The sequence below is a fragment of the Lepisosteus oculatus genome, chromosome 9 (assembly GCF_040954835.1).
Source record: "Lepisosteus oculatus isolate fLepOcu1 chromosome 9, fLepOcu1.hap2, whole genome shotgun sequence".
In the NCBI taxonomy this organism is placed as follows: Eukaryota; Metazoa; Chordata; class Actinopteri; order Semionotiformes; family Lepisosteidae; genus Lepisosteus; species Lepisosteus oculatus.
Genome location: NC_090704.1, coordinates 41986037 through 42010692, shown reverse-complemented (window position 1 = coordinate 42010692; position 24656 = coordinate 41986037). Strand labels below are relative to the sequence as shown.

General features: G+C 43.1%; 1 protein-coding gene across 4 annotated transcripts in view; it reads left to right on the top strand.

The window, feature by feature from the left end:
* Window positions 1-21252, top strand: part of sdk2b (sidekick cell adhesion molecule 2b) — a 226612-nt gene extending 205360 nt beyond the window's left edge. For all 4 annotated transcript variants that reach the window (XM_069194565.1, XM_069194564.1, XM_069194563.1 and 1 more), the window contains 3 exons: window positions 2602-2740; window positions 8492-8621; window positions 16165-21252. In XM_069194565.1, the coding sequence (XP_069050666.1) occupies window positions 2602-2740; window positions 8492-8621; window positions 16165-16578 (683 nt within the window). In that variant the 3' untranslated portion in view covers window positions 16579-21252. The remainder of the gene's footprint in view (window positions 1-2601; window positions 2741-8491; window positions 8622-16164) is intronic.
* The last annotated feature ends 3404 nt before the right edge of the window (window positions 21253-24656 follow it).

Sequence of the window (24656 nt, the reverse complement as noted above, 5' to 3'; positions counted from 1 at the left end):
AGCTGGGATGTTGAGAGGGCTCGGGCAAAATCCATCAATTTCGCTTTAGAAATGTCTGTTTTTCTAGATCAGATTCTCCCCTTTGTCTGATGTCTGGTAATATGGCTTTGACCAATCCTTTTAAGAATGAGATCTCATATTTCAGAGGGGGTGGGGCTAAATCAGTTGAGCTTTGGATCAATGCACCGGATTTCCCATAAAATGAAAACGGTTCACATGACAATTCTTTTCAGTTGTTTTCTTTTCGTGACTGCATTACACTCATTCACAGTTGTTTGACTCTGTTTGTTTGAAGTCCTTTGTTCAGAGAGAGTAACAGTTGGAAAGCTGCCACTAATAATACTCATCTTATTTGGCCAAAACCTATTTTCCAAGCTCCAGACCAGATTCAGAAATTAATCATTCTGGGGTACTAAAGAAGAGGTTTTGCTGTGTCTCATTTACACTTCTGAAATGGGAGCGCACTCCATGATTCTGAAAGAGGATGACAGCACTGAAAGCAGGCAGGTACACTCAGGCCTCAAAGCAATCAGCAAGGCCTGATTAGAACATTTCAGAAACACAAACAGCAGGTAAGATGTTTGAAAAGGTCCTGGGATCACTTTTTACTCAATTCATCTTTTTGCTGTATAAGCCATCATGCGTTAAACATGCTTTGGACAAACGTCAAATCCCCTTCAAGCCAATAATCTTCAAATATTCAATTTCTTCTAAGAATCTGCAGCTGGTAGGAACTGCAACTTCAAAGAGATGGAGCCTTGTTAGATAATTTGGCATACTCCCGTTATCATCTATTTCTCAGATAAGGAATGAAAATGGATCTGTCTTTCTGCCATTCTAACCTCTTCCCAGTACCTCAGCACTGGCTCTTGGCTGTCTGGAGAGCAGAGTGTCTTCAGTTCCAGTGATAGTAGTGAAGTTTTTGAGCGCACTAAAAATAAAAATAGGAAAATAGTCTGGTTTCGATTAAGACAAGCACAATGTTGGCTGCACAACAAGGCTAAAGCTTAGCAAAGACAAGATCTGTTGGCATACAGTAGGAATCTACACAGCTGTGCTGCAGTATCTCGGGGACCACAATCTTGTATCTTGGGCTCTGTTGTGTCTTTATGCATCTTTTGTACAACTGCAGTGCAGGATACAGTGGGGAAACTGCTCCTCACCCTAAGGACTGGACAGAGGGATTCGGACGTATTGTCAACCAGCCTCATCTGCCACAGAGACAATAAATCCATCTAAGATGACATACAGTATGTGTGTGTGTGCGGGCAGTGCCAAGCTGTGTCTCGGGACACGCAGAGCTGCTGCCTGCCAGTGTCTGATGGCTGCTATCTCAGGCGGGGAGAGGCCGCCCAGCCCAGCCCTGAGGTCCTACATTCTGCCTCCGTCAGCACTGTCTGCCGCGCTTCTCCAGCCGAGGCTGAGATTTCATCTGTAAACACGTTTCTAGCTGAGACGGAAAACACAAGAGAACCATTTGTCCGGGACACAAAGAAGCACTTTTCAGGCTCTCGGGGCAAGGGCATCGGGAGGGACCGCGCAGCTCTTGTTTGTTTCTTTATTTCTGTGTGTTTAACCGCTGCCTGTCCTCCAGCCCGGTCCGAGAGGCCAAGGGGCGTCTTGCGTGGAGCGAAGAGAGAGAGACTGAGGCACTGGCTGCACCGCCTCCTGAGAACGTTACTCTACATGAGAACGCCTAGCAGTTCCAGGAGACTTAAAGTTGATTGGCTATGGCTTTTTTTTTAGGAAACCAATTCAAAACACAAGAACAGTTCCAAACAACAGGAGGCCATTCACCCCATCTGGCTCGTTTGGTAGTTTGGCGCTTATTGGTCAAAGGATCTCATCCAGCTGTTTCTTGAATGAAGCTAGGGCATTGGTTTTCATGGCTGGGTAGCTTCTTCCACACTCCCACAATCCTTTGGATAAAGAAGTGCCTCCTGTTCTCAGTTCTAAATACACATCGATATAGTTTCTACTTTTGTCGTCTGCTTCGTATTTCCCTGTCCATCCTGAACACCTCTGCTACTTTTTAATGAGGCCCATGGATCAATAGGACCTGGAGACTAATTCAGCTTTCATTGCCTTTACCTTTCCAACATCCTTTCATCTCCATTTAAACCAGACAGTGAAATACGTACAATAATACCGGCTACAAAAACCTCACACTAAGATGTCAAGATGTTCTACACACTCTTTTTTTACAACACTTACATTATAATAAAGGTAACTTACACACTGACTAAACTTGAGGCATAGAAAGAGGGAAAGTGAAAATAAACAAATTGTTTTCTAATTATCAAAGGAGAAGGAAACTGAAAATACAGTTCCAATTAAAGGCAATCCAGGCAGATTTGATTACAATGCTTTGCCCTTGACTGCCTTCCTTAACTTTGGAAGTTTCTGATGTCAGTTTCGCTGAGCCAGTAAGCCAGTGTTGTGCCACAAATCCTAACAACACAGTTAGTTTCTTTAGCTCTTTGACTGTACTGTAAGTGATGTTGCTAAACCTCAGTCAGATGTTTTTTTGTAGCGTATTGAACAAAACCTCCTTTGTCTTTGCAGCCTGTGCTCACATCGTGTCTTGGTATCTCCTCTCAGGGAACAACTCCAACTGCAACGCACTGAGTCATGGGGAAATGGTGAGTCTGGATGAGGGGAGATTTCCGGCTCTGGAGCTGAACAACCGCAGGCTGTCAGTCAAAAACTCCTTCTGCCGGAAGAATGGAGTCTACACCAGGTACGCACAAACCCTGCTGCCTTTCACACAAATCAGGCAGCTCTTCTCCCCAGCATCCACTGCTGTGCTGAAAATTGTGTTTTCATTCTGATGAAACAGGTTCAATACTTGATTGCCATGTCAACAACATGGGTTGGAATTTGCCCAGATTAAAAAACAGGAAAACAACAAAACACATATTACACTTACACATACACAGTACAAATTTCAATCAATGCAACATCCACAATCTATGTATTGAGGTGCCTAATGGCCTCTAATGAAGCCCAATATGCACGTTTGCCATGGACCAGATGATGCTCTCCGTCCTGTGTCCGTGCCTATGGATGTAGCTGTACATTTGCTTTTAGATTTTACTGCTGTCCAATGTTTGGTAGTTGCCTTAAGTGGACTTAATGATGCAGTGCCATCAGGTCTTACTGTTCTACGTAGTTCCTGATGTGCATAGAGAGAAATTATACCTTCTGTACAGAAAGCAAAACTCCACAACAGACAAGACATTTCTTGAGGTTTCAATGAAAAATATTTTTTGGGAAAACGACCCACACAAATAAAAGATTTAGTATATTCTTTGCCACTCTTCAGAAGTCAGTACAATGGGCCTCATACACTTTTGTAAGTGATTAGAAGCTGTATTGGAAAGAGGTTAATGGAATTAACTGTGAAATGAAAGCTTGCAGTGTGTATGATGTGTGATGTGAGAGTTTGCTGTAATGAGGTAATCAGTTCTTTGTTTTCCCCACTAAAGCATTGAACTATTTGTGCTTTCATGGCTCCATAAAGCTAACAGTTTAATTAGGCCTTGACTTGAATGGCAGACACTCAGTCTCCAACTACAGACTCTCTGCCTGGAGAAGATTTCTGCTCTGCTGAAGCCACATTAATGGAGCGTGTGTTTTCACTCAGGCACTTTGATTTTGTGTGTTTACTTAATGTTGTCATGGTCCTTTTAAAACTCCTGCCAAACTACAAACGGAAAAAACACATTTGTTTTTTACAGTATGTGAAATCTAAATTAAAATAGAGAACAAAAACCAGGCAAACTGTGAAAAGTACTGTAGGTCCATGAGTACCTAATGAGTTATTATTAACGAGGTTAATACAATCCATCTGTACTTGAGAGCCACATTTTAACTTTACACAAAGATAATATTTGGAGGTTCTATATATAACATCAATTCTTATTTTATGGAGAAGATATGAAATTATTTTTTTTTATTTTCATCTTCCCTATCCCATAAATCATACTGATCCTTTTAAAACCTACAGGCACTGCTTGAAGAGATTATCCTTTAACAGTCTCATTCACATGTGTTGGAAGACTGTTTTGGAAAAGATTGTTTCAGTAAATTGTCTTCTGGGTTAACGCCCTCAAAGAAAAACTTTCTCAGCCGGCTTCTGTTCCCGAGTTGCCAGAAGAATACATTTTTATTTACATTTCATTATATCTTCAAAGCTAAAAAAACAGCTAAAAAAACACTCACTTTGTCTGAGAGGTTGATAATGATATAAAACAACTGTCTTAAGAATTCCTGGGAAGCATTGAGCTGAGCCAATGATTTTCAAATGTGTAAGGGACTTTTTAAAAACACCTTTTTGCAATTTAGAAGTTAGAAAAGTGTATGAAAATCTAGAAATGAAGGATTCCAAATAACATGTCAAGCAAGCAGTCCTTTGGCCTGGAGCTCTTAAGTTTAAAAAATATATATTTTAATTCCTGTTTTAAATACAGTAACAGATTAACTGTTGTCATAGTGTTGAAGAACACAGTTGTTTTAAGTTATCACTTTGAAATTCAAATACGTTGAATTTCATATGTTGTAATATTTATTGTCTGTGGAGATGGGTGTGGGGACACATTTGGTCCTTTCTCAGAGACAGGGAGCGTACTTAAATACCTGTATTTAAACCGAAGGGTATCGACAGAATGACCATCTGTCCAGTGTTCAGAAGCCCCCAGACAGCAACAGCATTAGACAATGCTGAACCATCTGCTGAGGCAGCATCCGTAGCATGAGAAGGTGGGCAACCCATTAAGAACATGAGAAAGGTTACCAGTGAAAGGCCATTTGGCCCATTAAGCCTGTCTGATAGTTAATTAATTCAAGGAACTCATCCAGACATTTCTTGAAAGAGGCCAGGTTAACAGCTACAACAACGGGGTGGCCTGTTTCATCCGCTCACAACCCCGTCAGATAAACTTTCAGTTTTAAATGCCTATCCATATTTTTCCCATTGTGCCCACTTTGTTTGTTTGACTGTTCATTTGGAAGCGATCCTCTCTGTCGACTCTGTCCATGTCCTTGAGAATTCCGAGTGCAGAAGGAATTAATACACCTGACTCAGCTGTCTGAGTGACTTTTCCCTTATTGCTTATTTTGTACTGCTATCAGTAGCAGCACAAATATCAGCTCAGTTCTTATCCATATTTATTGATCACGGTGTTTAGTTTCTGAAACGGTTTTTGACTGGTTGGGTTTTTCTTGCTCTATTCCCTTTCCTTGGGATATCTTTCCGGGAAGAGGCAGAGCCTGCTCGGAGTGAGCTTGGAATTTTGTCTCTAGTGCACTTGCCAAGGGAATGATCGCACAAATCCAGCATCTCCGGAGAACAGCGAGCCTGACCTTGACAGCAGATCAAAGGTCTCTTTCGTTTGAAAGGCAGACAGGCTCAATCTGCCTTGGGTCCAGGGCTGAGGAATTCACAGCTGTATCTGCCATCTCTTCCTCTTTGAACCTGTTAGTGGTCAAGGTGCCAGTTTCGGGATCCTGGGATGGTGCTCCTGTTTCAGAAAGGCTGAAACCTCGCACTGCTGCGACACACCCTGGTTGACCAGACACCACACTCACACATACGCACTCTTCTGCTCAAGACTGGGTATTGATTCTTGACAATGCATCAATAAATAAACAAAGCTCTTTTGTGAAAATTCCCAGAGCGTCTTGATCAGAAAACAAGTGAAATGTTTTAAAAGGGCGGAGCTGTACTGTAACCTTGTGTGATTCCTCACCACGAAATACAGGCCCTTACAGAGCTGAACAGTAGCAGGTCCCTTCCTCAGACTGTCCCATTCCTAGCCCACAGGCCGCGGAAAAGTCATCAAAAGTTTAAAAGGCTGGGCTCAGAATCTAATGAAGATGAAGGTGAGGCCTTAAAATGTGAAGAGGTGGAAAATGTGTTCCCAGTGTTCCACAAATTACACGCCCCTGTGTCCCCAGTCAAGAGTGAGGTAGAAGCGCAGGAGAAGGCCACATTGGCAGACCTTCCCAAGCTCCTTCATGGCTGACTCATTCACGTGTCAAGCATGACAGTTGTTGTTGTGGAACTGCGAGTTCCTCTGAAGGGCCATGGGCTGGGAACACTGGAGCTGTGCTCTAGTGGGTGAAGGTGGCACCCCCTGGCACCAGGTAGAAGTCAACCGCCAATCCTTAGAGGAGGCAGCACGGGGCAAGGGAGAGATAATGCTGGGCAGCTTCTGAATTTAAGTTAAACTAGAATTTAAACAAGGAGCTGGAGTCTGGGGACCCTCCCCTGCACTACCGTCTGTGCAGCCTCCAAATCCTCAACAGTGCAAGACCTTCCCTGCTCCCCCCACTCCCCCACTTCCCTTCTGCTTGTTCTCAGGGATCTGATGACCTTCTCTGCATGAAACCAATTCAGTTAACTCTTTCCTCAGTATGCGTTTCTTTGTCAACTTCCTGCATCCCCAGTCTTGCAAGTCAGGTCTGGGGTTCTGACAGCAGGGGTTATAGACCTGGGGTTATTTTGCGAATGTGTGGTTTACTTAAAATATCCGGCACCCCATTAATTAAGGATCTCATCACACGTGAGGGCAAAAGGCAGTGTTTGGGGATCATTGAATCATGTATTCAGGTCAAAGGACCTGACTAAAAACCACAAATACATTTATGCAAATGGCCATGAGCCAGTTTCCCATTTACTTCAATGCAGTGCACAGTACAGTGAAGAAGAGAGGGTTTTTTTTTCTTTGACTGCATTGAGTTTGAGACATTGGCAGGCTCTGAGGCTGTAGGCAGATTGCTTCATGAAAGAGCCCCCAGTAAAAGCACTGCTCCCTCTCTGACAGACAGAGAAAGCCTGCAGCCTGCCTCCCATGGAGCTGCTCGAAATTCCCACCAAGCCGCGTGGACTGAGTGTGGAAATCACCTTGCAAACAATAGGCCTTCTGTCAGACCCCAGCAAGGCTCCCCTTCTGCTCCCAAACCTTGCCTGCAGGTAGAGGGAGTGTGATGTTGGCCAGACACACTGCCTCCATCTGGGAGGCTCAATGAAGGGCAGGAGCACCAAGATTGGATGTGAAAGACCTTTATCAGCCAGCTTTCCTCTGGAAATCTTGAGCTTTTCTCTTTGAAGGCAGTGTTTATCAAGTCTTGCCACCACCCATTGACTTCAGTCCATGACAGGGCCACTGTGTATTCAGTGTAGGGACATGTCTTTCTGGCTTCAGTCAGGGTGAAGTCATGACTTTAACACTCTGTGTGCAATTTATTCCTTGAACACAGCCCCTGAATACATGAAATAGTTAATTCAGTTATAGCTATGAAGCTGCATTAAGACCTCTTTTGGCTATGAAGGGCCATGGGGCTCCTAAATATAAAATCAAGACTGTTGTCATCTTGAAATTTTATTTAGATTGTTTTCTTCTTCCCTGTTAATATACTTTTAAGCATTTTATTGTTGCAAAAACAAAATTACAGGCAATTCATGATTTTCCATGTAATCTTTTTTTTTTTTCCATAACTCATCATTAGACTTGGTCTGGTTTCTCCCTTAAAAAAAACAACCCGCTGCTTCAGATTGGCCAGTATTTATATCTGAATTTGTTTTTCGGCCTTAAACAGGAGCATAGGTTGTATGATAAAATAAGGAAATGTTTAGCGAGAACAGTCATTTGATTGTTCTATGGGGGAGAAGAGACCCAGCGATTTCCTCCTTTTGTCAGCATTAAAAGGGTTCTTTGATATAACAGTATGTGTATAGTTTGCTCTGTTCATCCTCTTACAGTACTTGGAGTGCAGCTCACGAGATGTCACAAGGGCAGACCAACAATCTTTTGGCATATCATATTAACCAGACAAAAACAAAACTGCTCCAGAGAACCTCCAAGAGAGACTCACATGTGTGTCCCATGATGTTTATGAAGTGAATATCAGCCCCCTTCATCCAAACAAGAGATTGAGTATGTCAACAGGCAACAGAGGCTGCAAGCTGAATGCATTTTGTCTCTGTAGATAAAGGAGTGATTGTGAGCCTGAAACTATTTCCCAGCGCTGCTGCTGAGCTTTTGACACGCTCCTGATCGATTGGTTTTGCTGAACGTCACTCCTCCCATGTGCCAGGTTTTCACTGCTAGCATAAAATGTTTTACATTGCTTGAGCTGCAAAAATAAAAGCTGCTGTGGTGGTCTCTACAAAGATTTTCAGGGTAACTTCTGCCCCAAACTTCTCAATGCAGATTCGGAAGGAATGATAAGAGAATGTATCAATTTTTTGGGTTTCGGTCTAGAAAGGTTAGCAATGTTTGGCAATAAATGTTAACCGCTCTGGTCAGGAGTTATGTCTGATAAAAGAGTTAGGATTAACATGCCGAATGACAGTGCCAGCTGACAGAACTATGAAAACCAGAATGAGCTGCTCACTAATGAAGTAATAAGTCGTTCACCTGCTGACAAGCAGGTTGTCCAGGCCAAGCGTGTGAAGGGTGAACACTAACTGTGGGCTCTCTCCCAGGTCCCCACCAAGGCCCAGTCCTGGCAGCTTGCATTACTCCGATGAGGATGTCAGCACCAAATACAACGACCTGATCCCAGCAGAGAGCAGCAGTCTGACGGAGAAGCCCTCCGAGATCTCTGACTCCCAGGTGAGTGCTGCTGTCTGCCTCCATCCCTGCTGTGTCTGATCTGGCTCTCAGTCCGAACTGGCCTTGTGTCTGGTGTCACCTTTCAGGAACCCCTGGACGTGTCTCAGATGTGTCTTGGAGAGTGTTAATTCTTTCACATCAGTTGATTAGCCAAGAAGGGAAATACTTTGCCCCGCGAGGAATTCATAGAGATCCAGGCAAAGCAGGAGAACATTTCCCCAGTGGCATGCAGTGTGTCAAAACCAAAGCTCTCTCTCACCACCCAGTGTTTCTGTGATGGGTGGAATTGACCTGAATATGCACACTGAGGACATGTTGCACTGCAGTGCTCATGGCCAGTTTGAATTTTATCCCCATCGCTGTCATTGTCTGCAATTTGCCATGATGTCTGTTTAATTTGTGCGATACTAAAACTTTGCCAAGAGGGAACCTTATCGGCAGAAGGAATTTCCAAACTACAGCAATCTAAAAAAATGAGGAAAAAAAAGGCACAGATTTATTCTGGTGGCAGAACTGTGCCTCAATGCACCATTTTAACAAACACAGCTTGCAGTTATGTCCTACAGGATAGACAAGATTGAAGAAGGCATATGATACAGGGTGAGAGGATGGTGAAAAACTGACTAAACAAACCATCTGAGTTCAAAAGGCACTGAAAAGCAGTTTTGACACTTTGAGCTGCAGGATGATATTGAGCGAGTATTGGAAAAGTGTGTAGTTAGAGTTATTGAAAACCAGGGTAGCTGCCTCATCGTAAGCCCAGTACTGTCCTCTGGTAACCTGCTAGGCAACCTTCAAGAGGCCTTGAGAAAGCTGTAGCATAGGATCAACCACAAATGAGATGCCCAGTCTCCTGGAGGAGAAGGAGAAGAATGTTAATGTTGCTGCCTGAATTCTCCTGGAGGAGAAGGGATGGAGGTTTTAATTATCTCCCATGGAACTCGTATTCCAGCCTGCAGTCTGCATGCAAAAGGGAAAAGATGCTCATCTCAGGCAGGGGGGGGCCATGATCCAGGATGTCCTGCAGCTTTGTCTCGACTCTTCTTCACGGGGGCAGGGGATCTGGGAACACTCCCGTGGAGAGCGTGGTCTTGAGGGAAGGGGGCGGGGCAGGGTAAACAGAGAGCGTGTTGAGCTGCGCTCACAATGGCGAGAGTGTCTCAGGACTCGCGAACCTGGATTCCTTCCATCGCACACTGCTGGTCTCGGGCAACGGCTTCTCAGCTGAATTCAAGCTGCCCAGAGTGCTCAGGACTCCCTGGCACCCGCTGAATTGACGTGACAGTATGGTCTCTGGCAAAGCCGCCCCTGAACAGCTTTCTCTCATCTCGCTTGTCTGTGATCCTTGATCTCTCTGCGCCTCTCGCCCTCTCACTCACTTTCCCCAGCACTGCTGCTGAGCGAGATGTTTCAGAGGGGTTTCATTGCGGCATTTCTGCCTCATTTTCACTCCTGCTGCTGTTCAGTTAAGGCAGATTTTGCAAAGAAGAGATTGAACTGCAAGAGTGAGAGATTAATTAAATAATGATCTAATTCAGATCTGTAATTAATTATATTATAAATTGTAATTAGATTTAGATGTTATATTATGCACTGTGTTAGGCTTCTTTTTCATGTGTTCTTTTCAGAATAGGACTAACTATGTATAGCCTCCCAAAGCACACAGTGTCTTTCATAACTTTGCACTAAGACCTACAGTATATACTGTAATGTTGCAAGGACCTAAAATGATTCCACTGCCTAGCCTGTTACTTTAATTTCTTGTAGTACATGCCAGTGAGATGTTTTCATGGCATCAGAATTACTCAAATAATTCAGTAATTCAGTAATGTGGTCTTTACCAACTTTAAGTATGCCTGCTATTAAATATGATATGCCATGATATACTTCTCAGTACGCCATCCCACTTACCCAAAAACAGGAGAAATAAAAGACACTGAAATACTGAAAACAATGGAGGACAAAGCTTTTTAACCTATTCTTTACTTGTCCTGGGCTGTAACCAAGCTCCAGAACACTGGATATGGACCACCTGATACTCCCTTCTCCATCAGTACCCAATCACTCTGATACTCCTTCTGCATCAGTAACAATTCAGTCTAATACTCCCCTCCCTATCATTAAGGAATCATTCTGATACTCCCATCCCAATCAGTAACGAGACAGTCCGATACTCCTATCCCAATCAGTAACGAGACAGTCTGATACTCCTGTCTCCATCAGTAAGGATCAGCCTGATACTCCCGTCTCCATCAGTAACAAATGAGTCTGATACTCCTGCAATGAAACTGTAGAAGTAATTGAACAGAACTTCCATATCTTGGCACCATTCATTCTAGCTGCCCCCATCCTGTGCTGGGACCTATTACCATTCTTCTCTCAACATCTGCTGTCAGGCAAGGCAGAGTATAAGGCCAGGTCTCAGATGAGACTATTGGATCAGGACGTATCAGATCAGACGTGACACCAGGATCTTTGCAAAAGGAGCCCTCCTGCTGGCACAGGAACAGTCAACTGCATCAAACAGCTGCAAATGAGGATAGACATGGCTTTATACTTTGCATTAGACCAGTAGCTGCAATACCACAAATTCTACTGGTTTTACAAATTCTTTGCTAAATAAGACAAAACCACTATTTCTATCTCCTCATGTGTTATAATTGAGTGAAAGACAAAAGCCTGCCACCAGATCAGCAGATGCTACAAAGCTACATACATTCCACTGTGACTTAAACAGACTCTGCCTTGTTCCCAATTCCTGTACTCCAGAAACACTTCTGACACTCTTACTGCGTGGCAGCGATGACATCGCTAAATGGCATATTAAGGACCTGAGCTGGAATTTCCTTTGAAGTTTTATTGAGCGGATAACGTGGGGGCTATCAGCCCCCCTTAAGTGTATCCCGTTACTGCGAGTTGTGTGGAGAGGCATGAGTCTGGCATTGTTCTCGTAAGAAGGGGTTTTGAAAAAGAAATGCGGTCGGCATGGAAACTTGGCCACCTCAAGCCCCGTGCAGGTAAACAGCCACACCTGACGTTGCCCCAGTAACCATTCTCCATTTCCTCTCTTTGAATGTATCTGCCAAGAAGATTAGTGTGTACATTCATTTATGTAGAAATATTCATGTTTTTAAAGGAGGCTCTTGAGTACGGTTTACGGTCAGATGAGCTCATGGTGAAGTTATCTAGGTGGAGTGGCAGATCTACAGCAGTAATAAGAAAAAGCATCAGTGGATTTCACAGGGTATTTTTTTGCTTTCCACCGATAGGCACAGGCTCCATGTTCATGATCTATCAATCAGTGGGCGATGTTGAGCTCTACACCTCAGCCAGGCTGTCATGCTTCTTGCTTGGTCAGAAACATTCAAAGAATAACCACCAGCTGATGGGCATTCATCAGATCAAAGCTATGTATCTCTATAGCCTTTCCTTGTTCGGATTTACTTGTCTGTAAGACAAGTGTCTGTAGGGATCCTGGATTGCCCATTTTTCCTCTTTATTCATCTCTGAATTCACCGCTGTTTACAATTTCTAGAGACAGAAACTCACTCGGCCCAGTCTGGTTCAATGATAATCCATATCTAGGAGACAACGAGAAAACAACAAAGAGCCAACTTGCTATCTTGAGAGCATTAGTCTAGGCTGCCAATGTGTGTCCTAAAGCCAGGCAGAACAAGCTGAACCACAGTTTTATTTGTAAGTGTGGGGGCCTTTTTGTCTCAGTCTGAGCTGGAAGGTTCAGGGATTGGCAGATAACCGGACTGTCCACACAGTATACAAATCATTTATCGTACAGCTGCTGCTGAAGCTCCTTTTTCTTAAAGAAAAGCTGTACTAGCAAAGTGTTGTCAAAATTTCTCAAACACACGTGGTAAACTGGATGAACGTGCAGTGATTATTTTTTTTCCAAATTGATTTCTCCTCAATTTCACAAAAAAATAAGAAAAGAAGAAGGTAAGTGCTTTAGAGAACTCCTTAAGAAGCTGACCCAGCAGTACTTCCACTGCAAAGAACTGTTTTGGATTTAAGAACCTGAAGCACAGCTGTTTTAACTACATACTGGAAATGGGCAGTACTTCTGTAACAGAGTACTGCTGGGAACTGTACTATATTTCAATGAGGAGCCGTCTTCATCTGAAAGCTGAAGAAGACAGATTTGACAAGGCTATAATCCTATTTGAGATCATTTTACCTGAAACTCCTGAGGAAACAATTTCTCCTCCAATTTACTTAGGTATCATGTAGTAAATATACACCCTTGAGGCTGTACTGTGGGCTGCAACTCCTCAGAGATTAGCAGAGATGTCATACACAGAAGAGGAATGTTAGAAATCCTTTATTTCTTCAGCCATCTAAGGGATCTGTCTTCTTAGCGTAAGATCTAGTTCAGAAACAGTACAAAATAAAAATAATACAGGAAGAGAAATGAAACTCTTAATCGCCAGACTTATAAAAGATCCAGCATAATTCCTACTATCCTTTACGCTAGATTTTCGTAAACTGTGGTTCTTTGAAATCTGAGTTGGAGAGCTAATTAATGTTAATCCCCTCCAATGCCCTCTAAATTCTAATTATTGCAGCTTTTTATGAATCTTATTATTGTGGGTTCCTATTTTTAGATAGAAGGGGGGTGATGAATCAGTGAAATGGACAGATGTGCTGCCCTGAGATGAGAACATCTGTTCTAATCCTGCCTGGGCTTGGCAGCTGTGTGCCTTCAGCTCGCCTGTCACACCAGTCCTGAGTGTCACGACTATAGTCCCCCCTCCTTAAGGGTGCTCCAGCCCTTTCACTAAAGACTTCATTCCATGCACCTGCGCCCTATTCCCTGCCCACCTTATAAGCCAGGCGCTGACGCTCTTCGGGTTCTGCATCTGATTTCCGTATCATGCGAGTCCGGGACCTGGAAGCGCCTGGTCCCGTTAAGGTTTTAACCTCCGTTCCCGTTCCTGTTCCCCGTCCGCCGGTTCCGACCCGGCCTTCGTGGTTTTAATTCCGAGTTCTGATGGATCTCCTGGTTTTGGACTTACCTTCGTGTTTTGGATACTCTATGGATTACTCTTTGGGATTGTTCGCCTCGGCCACACCTCCCCCGTGCACCAGCGCACCTTGGACACGCCCCCCTGTCTTCAGCCCCGTTTTCCTGCATGACGTTTCCCCAGTGTTCCCCCACTTCGTCGGATTGTGTCGTCCGCATAGGGTCCGGAAAGAACTGTTCGTTACACTGAGCTTGTGCCCCTGTCCCCTGCTGCAGAGCTCGGCTCATAGATGAGGAATGCAGGGGACTGAGTAGATGAGTTTGTATTCCAAACTCGTTAAGTCTTTTGCATCACTTACAGTGCTTTGTAGCATCACTGCACAGTATATTACAACGACACGTGGAAGAAAGAGGAAAGATGAGAGAGGCTGGTTAAGGAGGTACGTTCCTGTACTGTTCTGATGCACATTCAGGACAAGTAAATGTGCTCTTAACTGGTGCTGAGCCAGTTTGTTCAAGCCTGCATCAATAATAATAATAGTTCCTTACACTTACATAGCGCTTTTCTGGACACTCCACTCAAAGCACTTTACAGGTAATGGGGACTCCCCTGCGACGGCAGCCATAGTGCGCCAGTATGCTCACCACAAACCAGCTCTCAGTGGGGAGTAGAACAGAGTAATGAAGCCAGTTCAGAGACGGGGATTATTAGGAGGCCATGATTGGTAAAGGCCAGGGGGAAATTTGGCCAGGACACTGGGGTAACACCCCTATTCTTCTCGCAAAACACCCTGGGATTTTTAATGACCACAGAGACTCAGGACCTCGGTTTTACGTCTCATCCGAAGGGCAGCTCCTTTTAACAGTATAGAGTCGCCAACATTGAACTGTGGCATTAGGACCCACACAGACTGCAGGGTGAGCGCCCCCTACTGCCCCACTAACACCACTTCTAGTAGCAACCTTAGTTTTTCCCAGGAGGTCTCCCATCCAGGTACTGGCCAGGCTCACACCTGCCTAGTTTCCGTGGGTTGTCAGTTGTGAGCTGCAGGGTGATATGGCTGCTGGCCATATAAAACACTAATTTTCATTGCAGTTTGGCTGAGCACATAACACAAAGCCAGCACTAGTGAGCCACCATTGAGACATAACTTACACTGAGAGCGACACTGACCAAACATCTGACCATCCCCTTTGTTTTTTTAATAGTAATGTTGTTTTATTGGGAATGTGTTGTATGTTGTGCCCCTTGCTGCTTAAACTTAAACTTGAATAGCGATGAAGGCATTGTGTTGCTTATATCATCATGTACAAAAAGTATAACAGGACCATTAATGTAATAATCATGGGATTGAAACCTCTCAGTAAACTCATAAAATTTGGGGGAAATTCCATGTACTTGGAAGGCCTGAGATAGGGGTGGTGAAGGATCAATGAAGTGAATTTTAAGTGTTATGTGACAGGGATTTCCCTGGCAGACTGCCTTAAACTGCCCCAAGGCACAAACCGAACACATGCCTTTCTTTATGTCTGTGCGCACAAGCTCTTCACATCCCGGGTGATATTTTACGGCCATTGCCTTGGAAGATGGTGTTGTTTTTTTGAATTAGGGAGACACCCTGGGTTTCAGTTTCTTCCAAAACAATATCTTTGTCCACCTGTAGGAGGCGCTTTTCTCTTTAAAGAACGGCGGTCTTCGTGTTCTTCCACTTCAATGGGTGAGGTGATCTTGTGTCTGTATTTTGTGTGCTAGTGGGAAGGTAGTTCCTAGTGTTAGCTTTCCTTCTTGTGCTTAAGTTTTTGGTCTACCACTGTGTTTCGTTGGAATAATATTAGTATTCTAGTGATTAGTTTTAGTTTGTGACATCTAGGAATTCTTAATTCCAGTTTTAATTCCAAATTAAAGAAGGTGCCTCATTTGTTGACGTCTGTACATATACAATTATTTCTGTCTCTCGTTTCACAATTATTTGCTCTCTTACTCTTTCTCAGATCCCAGAATTTTTTATTCATATCTGAAATCTGTAAATGATATGCTTAAACAGACCTTCAGGGGAAGAGGCAACTCCCGACAGATGTGATATCTTTGCTAGCTCCCCTCCTGCCACCCCAGCCACACCCTGTACCAGCCTCATACATGACAGGAACATGACAGGACTGTCCTTTCCTCAGCCAGACCAGATAACTCCACACTAGAGAACCATCGCTCTATATCCCACGGATCACTTTGTTGTAATTAGAATTTGGCTACTTTTTACACTCATTCAGGAACTCCCCTGACATTACCACATTTTGCTATTAAGTGGCAATGGGTTTATTTCAGTCATCTTTCCTAAGATTCTATTTAGTATCCTGTTTAGAGGGCAAAACCCGGCAAAGCCTTGTTCCTTAAAGCATGTAGGTGAAAAGGTACAGTTTGGAGGGTACTGGTACGCACCTGAACTCGTTTCAAGACAATACACCTCACGTTGTTCTCGCTGGAGCGATCAGGCAGCCCAGGGTGTTACAGCATGGCCTCCCAGTAACGTTCTTTCTCTCCCTGTGTGCCCATGTCTTTGCTCACAGGGCAGCGACAGCGAGTACGAAGTGGACCAGAACCGCCAGAAGACCCACTCCTTCGTCAACCACTACATCAGCGACCCCACCTACTACAACTCCTGGAGGCGCCAGCAGAAGGGCATCTCACGGGCGCAGGCCTACAGCTACACGGAGAGCGACTCGGGCGAGCCGGAGCACTGCGCGCCCCCTCCGCCCCTACCCCCGCTGCCCCCACTGCCTCCCCAGCTCAACAACACGGCCCAGGCCCAGGCCCAGGCCCAGGCCCAGGGCAGCCTGTTCAGGCCCAAAGGCAGCCGGACTCCCACCCCCCAGCAGCAGCCCTCCAACCCCCCCAGCCAGCACAGCACTCTCTACAGACCCCCCAGCAGCCTGGCGCCAGGGTCTAGAGCTCCTATCGCTGGCTTCTCCTCCTTCGTTTGACGCCAGACTTTTACTCCGGCGTGTCTAGATACGAAAAGAACAACCCTTCTTTTTCTTTTGTGATTTTTGTTTGTTAGTTTTTCTATTGTTTTTTTTTAATTTTTTTAAACTCAGTTATTTTTAAAGAAGCATAAGAAAACACCAATGGATATTTTTTTCCATCCACGTGCTTTTCCTCTGGCGCGCGTGCGCGCGTGTGTGTGCTGATGTGTGTGCGTGTTGCTGAAAAAAGACAATCACTTGGAAGTGACGATATCGAAGTATTCTGGAGTTGGGTTTTTTTTTGCCTCTGCTTTGAGCGAGTTTGCATGATTTTTTTAAAAACATTTCATTTGCTCTATTTTTGTTGCCCTTTCACATACGCGAAAAAAGGGGAAGAAACGAGGAGATTCTTTAAAAAAAAAATACAAAATACAAAAGTGTTTTAAAAAAGCTACAACGTCTCAGCCGTGAACACTTGGATGGCGGTGTGAACTGGAGCCTGGATTTTATTAGAAGGCCAAAGAAAGATGGACAGATGAATGAAGGGGGAGAAAGAGTAAAGGAGAAAGAAGAAAGACACAGTGATGTCAAAACTGGCTACTTGGCCAAATGTGCCCACGTACAAAATGGCTGCCCTCCAAAGCTTGTGCTGTGATTGGTTGCTTATAGAAAGTTATCTGTAAAAGCCTTCTGTAAATTGTGATTGTCAATTTCATTCCGACCCAAAGACATGTCTCCATGAAGATTTTCAACTGCAGTAACATACATAGAGTTATCCGGCAACATTCCCCACACAGGTTTAAGCTATTTGTTGGAGAAAGGTAGCCCCAGGAAGCACGTCTACAGTCATTCAGGAGACAATTTGGGAGTTCAACACATCAGCCGCAATCAAATTAATTCACACACTGAACTGTAAAAAAATTAAGCGTTGTCTTAGTCACTGAACCATCCGACTACAGAATTTCTGTGTTAATGTCTCACAAACTATTTGGCCGTGAATTTACTTTGCAGTAGGCACTAACATTCCTTAAAAGGATTATGTGGTTCCTATATTTGTAATATTATTCATATTCAGAATAAGTGAGTTCACACAGTGACGCCATAAAGGGAAGTGGATTTCGTGAAAACTGTCAGTGCTGTAAGGTCGCTCTTGTCAAAACATGTGGGCGCATGAGTTTTCAGCACTTTGTGGGTAGGTTACAAGATCCCTGTTTTGTTTCTTGTATTGTGATGTAATCCTGATAAGTGATCAAGGTGTACCAATGTTGCTGCAAGCACTCTCAGGTTTTGCATATTACATCATCGGAGGCTTGGAGCCAGTCTTCAGCAATGATGTAATCGCACCTCTTGATCAGAAGCCTTATGGATGTCCTTGACATTCTGAAGAGACAGTGAAAATATTTGGTGAAGTCAAATCGTGCTTTGAAGTGGTTCACACCGTGGTTATGGTGACCAGTAAATTGTTTGGAAGGTATAAAGATGTAATGTGACTGTGGGCTAAAGGTCAGAGACCTACTGTATGTGCACGACCCTGTGCTCAGATTATACTATGATATGACAAGGTTTCCAGGATTTTAAAAAGGAATTGAAAGTAAGTTTACAGGAATAAGATATTTTCCTGCTTGTTTCTGGTTTCTTTGAATGAGATGGGATAAGCACATCTGGACAGGCCATAAAAGAAAAGTGAGCAGGACTAGGTTTTTGACTTTGAATGTTTTTGTATGAATCTGAATGGATCTGATAATGTTATTTCTAAATATATTATTTTTAAATGTTGGTTTTTGACTGCGGATTTCATTGAAGTGTCATATGTGAAGTTGCAGATCTTTAAATTTTAACTCCTACCCCACTGCCAGAGAGAAAGACACCCAGCTGGTAATTAAGAGATCAGGCATTTATGTTGTCTCAAATCCCTCTCTGCTTTGTATTGCTTTCACTAGCATCTGTGTGGATTATAAGGTGAATTATTAACTTCATAATAACTCATCTGATTATTTCTAAAATCTGTTTCTTTACCTACAGAACACCAAAAAGAGTGTTTGGCCAAGCCATGAGTCTTTGAAGTTACTGAACCTTTACATAATGAAATTTCCCAGAGTGCAGTGAGGTTATAAACACTGTGATCTCAGATAAATCGGATCTGTAGTCCTTGTGAAATCCTGTTATGCAGTTACAGCTGTCCTTTGCTGACCACTGTCTCAGAGACCACTGATTTTTTTAAGGTGAGTCACAGAGCTAACCACATCTGGCTTCTTCTCTGGTATCCTTCAGGAAATGATTCTAAGATCAAAGTTAAATAATCGTAATCTGTCCCCGTTAGTAAGCCATTTTGCTTTTTGTGTTGTGTGGTGTGGAAAGGACTGCTTCAGTCTTGCCTTGCTTTCTCTGTGCATACCACCTAGTCAAAGAGGTGTTCAGGGGAAAAAGAAAAAAGATGTAGAAGAGAAAGACCTAAAAATAAGTGGCTAGTAGAAGCTTTGAAAAAGATCATCGTGTTGGGCTGTTTTTGCATCTGATGGTCTTCCTTAGTAAAGAAAACAGGGCAGTCAGTGGAGATGCAGGTGACATCATTCTTTAAACTCTCTGGTATACTCTAGACAGCACTCCAGGGCAGAGTTTAATTACAGTAACGATGACAATGAAAACCTATTTTGTTTCAATCACAATTAACCTTGTTTGCCAAGGGTGGCAGATGCGATTGAAATAAATTCAAATGCAGGCCTGAGTAGCCATCATCTTGATTGTCTACAGACCATGCAGCATGCTAAAGAGCAGCGATTGGCTCCAACACAGAGGGGAACGCAGTCTGCCTGGATTTAATCCCTTTATTCCAGGCCGGGAAAACTGATCTTCCTGGGTGGGGGATGGAGGGGAAAACTGGGGCCAGGATTAGAGGGGGAGGGGGCTGCAACCCAGGGAAAGAGAAACATGAACTGCACCAGATAGCCATTTCATCTGGGGGGGGTGAAAAGTAAGACATAGCCAGACGTTACAAATGTGGTTGACCATTAGCGAGCCAGAGGGTGTTAACATCTCACAAAGGGAATTTCTTGCAGGGAAGGAAAAGCTGAAGAATGCTGGGAGAGTTGCCAAAAGCTAGAAATTGTTTTGAAACTTGAATGATTAATGTACGGTAGATGCAGGTGAACACTCTTCTATTGTGTCAAGATGTTAACTTGTCAAATGAAGAGGGATGTGCGATGGGTTACACATCTTACCTTTCACTGTGTGTGCTTCGCAAACTGACTCACACAGTGTCCTCAGTCCTTTCATATTTCTTTAAAAACTGTAGCGTCTGATGTATGATTTGATTCAAATTTTTCAACTTTAAAAAGTGGTTTCCTGCACTTTTGTGGAGCTGAAACATATTTCCCTTTGATGGTACACAGGAGGTTTTTATTAATAGCTCAGTATACAGCAGTGATACTGCAGTTCTGTTCACATGCTTATCAGAACTGGTGTAGCAATATCGATGTCAAACAAAGCGTTGTGTAATTCAGTATTAAATCAATGTCTTTCTAGCCACTTTTTAATAAATATTTAATTTTCTTTCTGCGTCACACAATGCATATGTTTTAGGCCCCGCATTGTGGTTCTGATTTAAAGGATTGATTTGATTTGTTTTTTTCATCCTGCATGTTGGATCTACAGTGACATATCCCAGACTAATACAGACACAATACTGACGCTTGCACAAAAAAGAGCCCTCCTGACTGTGACTTGTCCGAACCCCCAAGGGGCTGATGTCAGCTTCCGCTGCCGCAGAGAGATAGTTTTGTCTATTCAAATAGTCATCATACCATCAAAGCTTTAATACAGGGCAACATTTGATTAAGTATTATGCTTACCGCCGAACAGAGAAATAAATCAGTGTTAATAGCTTTGATATAAATCACAAAGAATACAATGACGTGATCCACACATGACCTTGAGTTCAGTCACAGGCACATCACAAACACTGCTGTCCCATTCTTTTGTTGCCTGCATAGTTAGTATATCTGCCCACTTCTCTGTACTGCAGAAAGCCTCCCCAGGCACTGATCTAAATGCAGAATCTGTATGATAATGTGTCCGTCTTTCTGTCAGCATTGCAGCCCAGTCCTGTCCTCGGAGCTCAGTCTTCGGGCTGTGTCTGTCTGGTTTCACGTTGTCAGAGTTCGTCATGCTAGGAAAGGATTGGGAAGGCAAGCTGTGGGATATCGGCGACTGAAAGGAATTATGCTTCCAGTTTATCGTCCTGCTGTGCTCTACAAGGGGTTAATTTGTTAACCCACTGTAAAGCCATTAGCACATTGGTTGTACTTCCTCTTTCACCACAAGTGAAGGGGTGTAGCGGAAGCCCAGGGGCAATTGCCAGACATTTGCCCCCTTGTTCTGACCTTGTGTTCATGATTTCCTTGCAGTCCATTAAAAACAAGCAGGGCTTGGTTGGGAAACACTCTTTCTTCCTGAGAAAGGGCTGTTGAAATTGGGAGAGTTTGAGCCTAATCCCAACTTCAGTCACTGTTCCCATAAGCCCTTGGATAGGTGCTGAAAGGTGGAATGCAGTAGAGAAAGTCCACAAGTCCGAATATTGAAAGACAACATGGGAAAATCCGGCAAAGGACAATGTGATTGTAATGACGTTTGCAAGCAAATGTTTTTTTCTCGGCTGTTTGAAGCTCATTAAAATCACACGTGTAAGGATCTTTATTTTGTTTGCATTTGTGGTTTGATATTATTTCGTTGTTTTTCCCTTGGAGATTTCGTTCTGAGGTGCTCCTTGCCTCTTTAATAATAAATCTCAAGGAGTGTTTTTATAGTCGTGTGCAAACCTGTGTGAGAGGCGTTTTCTCATGTTTTTATTTCCAAAAGAGGCCAAGTGTGGCCACACATGTCTGGCTTTTCATAGACTATTCTTTCTTCTGGAAGTCCTCGTTCATCATGTTTGACCAATGTAAATGAAGTACATCACTCCATTCCTTTAACATGCACATGCGCTTGATTGTGAATCCAAAGTTAGTCGATGGACAAAAAAGTATTTAAAAGTAAATGAAGGGAACAAATCTATATTTTTATTAAAGATTTAAGATAATAAAAAAATTAAAAGTTGTTATCTAATAGCCTACCTTCTCTCAGTTGTAAAAAATAGTTCCTTTAAATTGTGCTGTGTGGAATTTATTCAATTATCTCTGTCATCCGGGACTGAGTTTTCATTTTGAAATATTCAGAATACCCAAGCACCGACTTTGTAGGAGCCTCCAAAAACACTGTTGATTGTATTTCACTTTTCATTTCAAATTCTGCAGTAGAGTTTGGTCACGGAGACTAATTTAATACCTACATAGTATTTTGAATTACATTTGACTGATTCAGTAGATGCCTCTCAGAATTTCTGAGTGGTAGGATTATTTAAGAATCCACGTCCAATTGAAAATGTGACCTTTGTAAAATTCAACAGTGGTGGCTTGATTTTGCTCCATTTGATTTTTATCACTTTGTGGGGTGTTGACAGCCAAATCAAGCTGCTGAAAGATACCAATGCTGAACTTGGGAGCTTGGATATTGTGAGTTTGAGGCTCCTTCCACAAGTATTGTAACATATTGAGTGTTTAGTGCCAAGGATGTAATATGTGTGATCAAATATATTCTTTATTATATTACAAATCTCTTGGAGGTGCTTTGGAACTCTGACGTGCCCTGCTGCTCTGAGCGGAATTGCAGATAGAAGAAGGATTTGAAGATGAACTGACTATGAAATAAACTTTTTTAATAAAGAAAAAAGTGTATATCTGAGTGTGTGCCATGGTGTTTATTGCCTCCTTTCGTAAAATTGTGTAATCCGAGCCTGAAAATCCATGACAGTTCAGAACACGATCAAATATGAATTTGGACTGTAAGCCTAATCACTGTTCTAACTCAACATCATTTTCAAATAGACGCCTGCATACATACAATAAAGACCTCTTATATGCATCACATAAGAACTGGTCTGCGTGTCCCCAAAAACTCATAAACCTTGGTGCACGTCTGGATGAAAGAGTGATCTGTTGTACCCAGTAATGGGTATGCCAGTGACCATCTGGCCAGTGCTACGATAACTGCTACAGACTGTCCTAAGCTACGATCAGCCTAATGTTTTTTGCCTTTGACCTCTCTGTTCGGTTCACTGAATCCCAGCTGATCTCCCAGTCTGATGCTCAATTATTTCCACGCCATGATTTACAGAGCACAGGGCTTGCATATATCAGCTGTGTAGCTTGATTCAGGAACAGTGACTAAGAGTGATGCACTCTTGAGACAGAGAGCTCTCCAAAGACCCATCGGGCCAGTAGAGGAGTAGGGGGAATCATTTTAATCAAAGACAGAAACCTCTCCGAAATCAGAAAAAAAAAGTATTTCATTCCCTGGTGTTCACAAACACGGCACAGCGTGACGACTTGGAGAGCAGTAAAACGGATAGTGAAAGTGACAGCGGCGGGCCCATATAGCAACAGTGCGCCTCTGTCTCCAGATTTGCGTCAAGGATAGTTGCGACAAGGCCAGCATGTCACGACGATAGCACGTTGCAAAAATGACAACGTGTCATGACAGCGATTCGTGAAAATGAAAGTTTGCTTTGCTGGATGAGCGCGGACCTCCAGCACCATGTCACTGACTTTCCTGGTGAGGACTCAATAGTAACAAGTCTTGTCCTGGAGTCTCCTAGGGTTTGTGTGGTGAGGTGTTCCAAGTTAAAAGTGAAATTATTTATTGTTGCCGTTTATACCATGTGGCGTACAGACTGTGTAGTGTTAGAAAGCTGTTTGCTGTTAGTGCAAAGTTAGATCGCGATAAAGAAAGAGAAATTATTATGCGCGTGTAAAGGTGATAGTCTATTAGAGCAGACAGATATCGTTCATCGTTGTCCAGGTTACTAAAGAAAACGCAGTACGATTGCAGGAAGTGAACCTGCATGACAGTAGAAAATGTGGTAGTGATTTCAAAAACAGGAATTCGCAGGTGTTTCACTTTTCCTTTCCAATTATAATAAAGCTCCCCATTTTACACCAGTCCAGTTCACTGAATCCCAGCAGACCTCCCACTAACGCTCAATTATTTCACTCCTCGTAGCGCGACAGATGAGGGTGCACGCGTATTTTAAGGGAACCTAATCTGCCAGTTAATACGCATCAGAACTAGGTTTTTAATTAACGTGTGCAGAGTGGCTAGCTGTTAGGTAATGTTATTTTAAGGATTTGGAAAAAACATTAAATCATGCTCTTTTTGAGGTCTGCGGTCAGGGAAATATGCTTAAGGTCCTGTTACTGCTATTTTGCTTTTATTGGTTTGTCATTGTTTTATTTTCGTGGTATTACATCATATGTTGAAACCTACTAGAATGATTCAACCTTTTCAAATTAAACTAGGATACAAAACAAGGCAGTTTTTTTCCACTTAATGAAAGAATGCTCATATATTGAATGCTGTGTATAAAACGCTGAAAAATAATAACCCGTAAACGGTGTTTTAAGCAGAATTAACGTGCACTCAAGGCATCGTTTTTTCTGACAAGGTTATAGAATGAAGTGTGATCGCGGAGTTCATATCACACACCGAAGCGAATGGCCTCGGCTGTTATCCGAGACCGACTGAGGATAAAATATGTTGTGGTCAGAATTATCTGATCAAATTGAAGGTTTGCAGGTTGTTTCATGATCTTGATGCGGTTTCGGGCTTCAGGTGTGGGGCGGCTTTGAATGATTTCTGCTTTAGATGAGTTTTGCTAGTCAGGGAGAGATTAGGATTTTAAACTGTGGAATTACGGCGTTCTGGGGTCATGGGCGAAGGCCGGACTTCTCTGTGAAACGGGAGACTGATAACAGCAAGCAGCACTGGTTAGAAGACGATGTAATGGATTAGAAACGTTGTTAATTAAATGAAGTATTGCCTTGGTATTGAAAATTACGTTCACAACACAAAAAGCGTCACTTCTACATTAGAGATTACACCAGGTAAACCACCAGGTACTCTCGTGTGCTGCCGCACCTACAGTACCTACAGGCGTCATGCATTCTGTGTTTTGATCATTTGATATTTGTATAAAAATAAACTTGAAGAATGAGGCTGGAATAAGG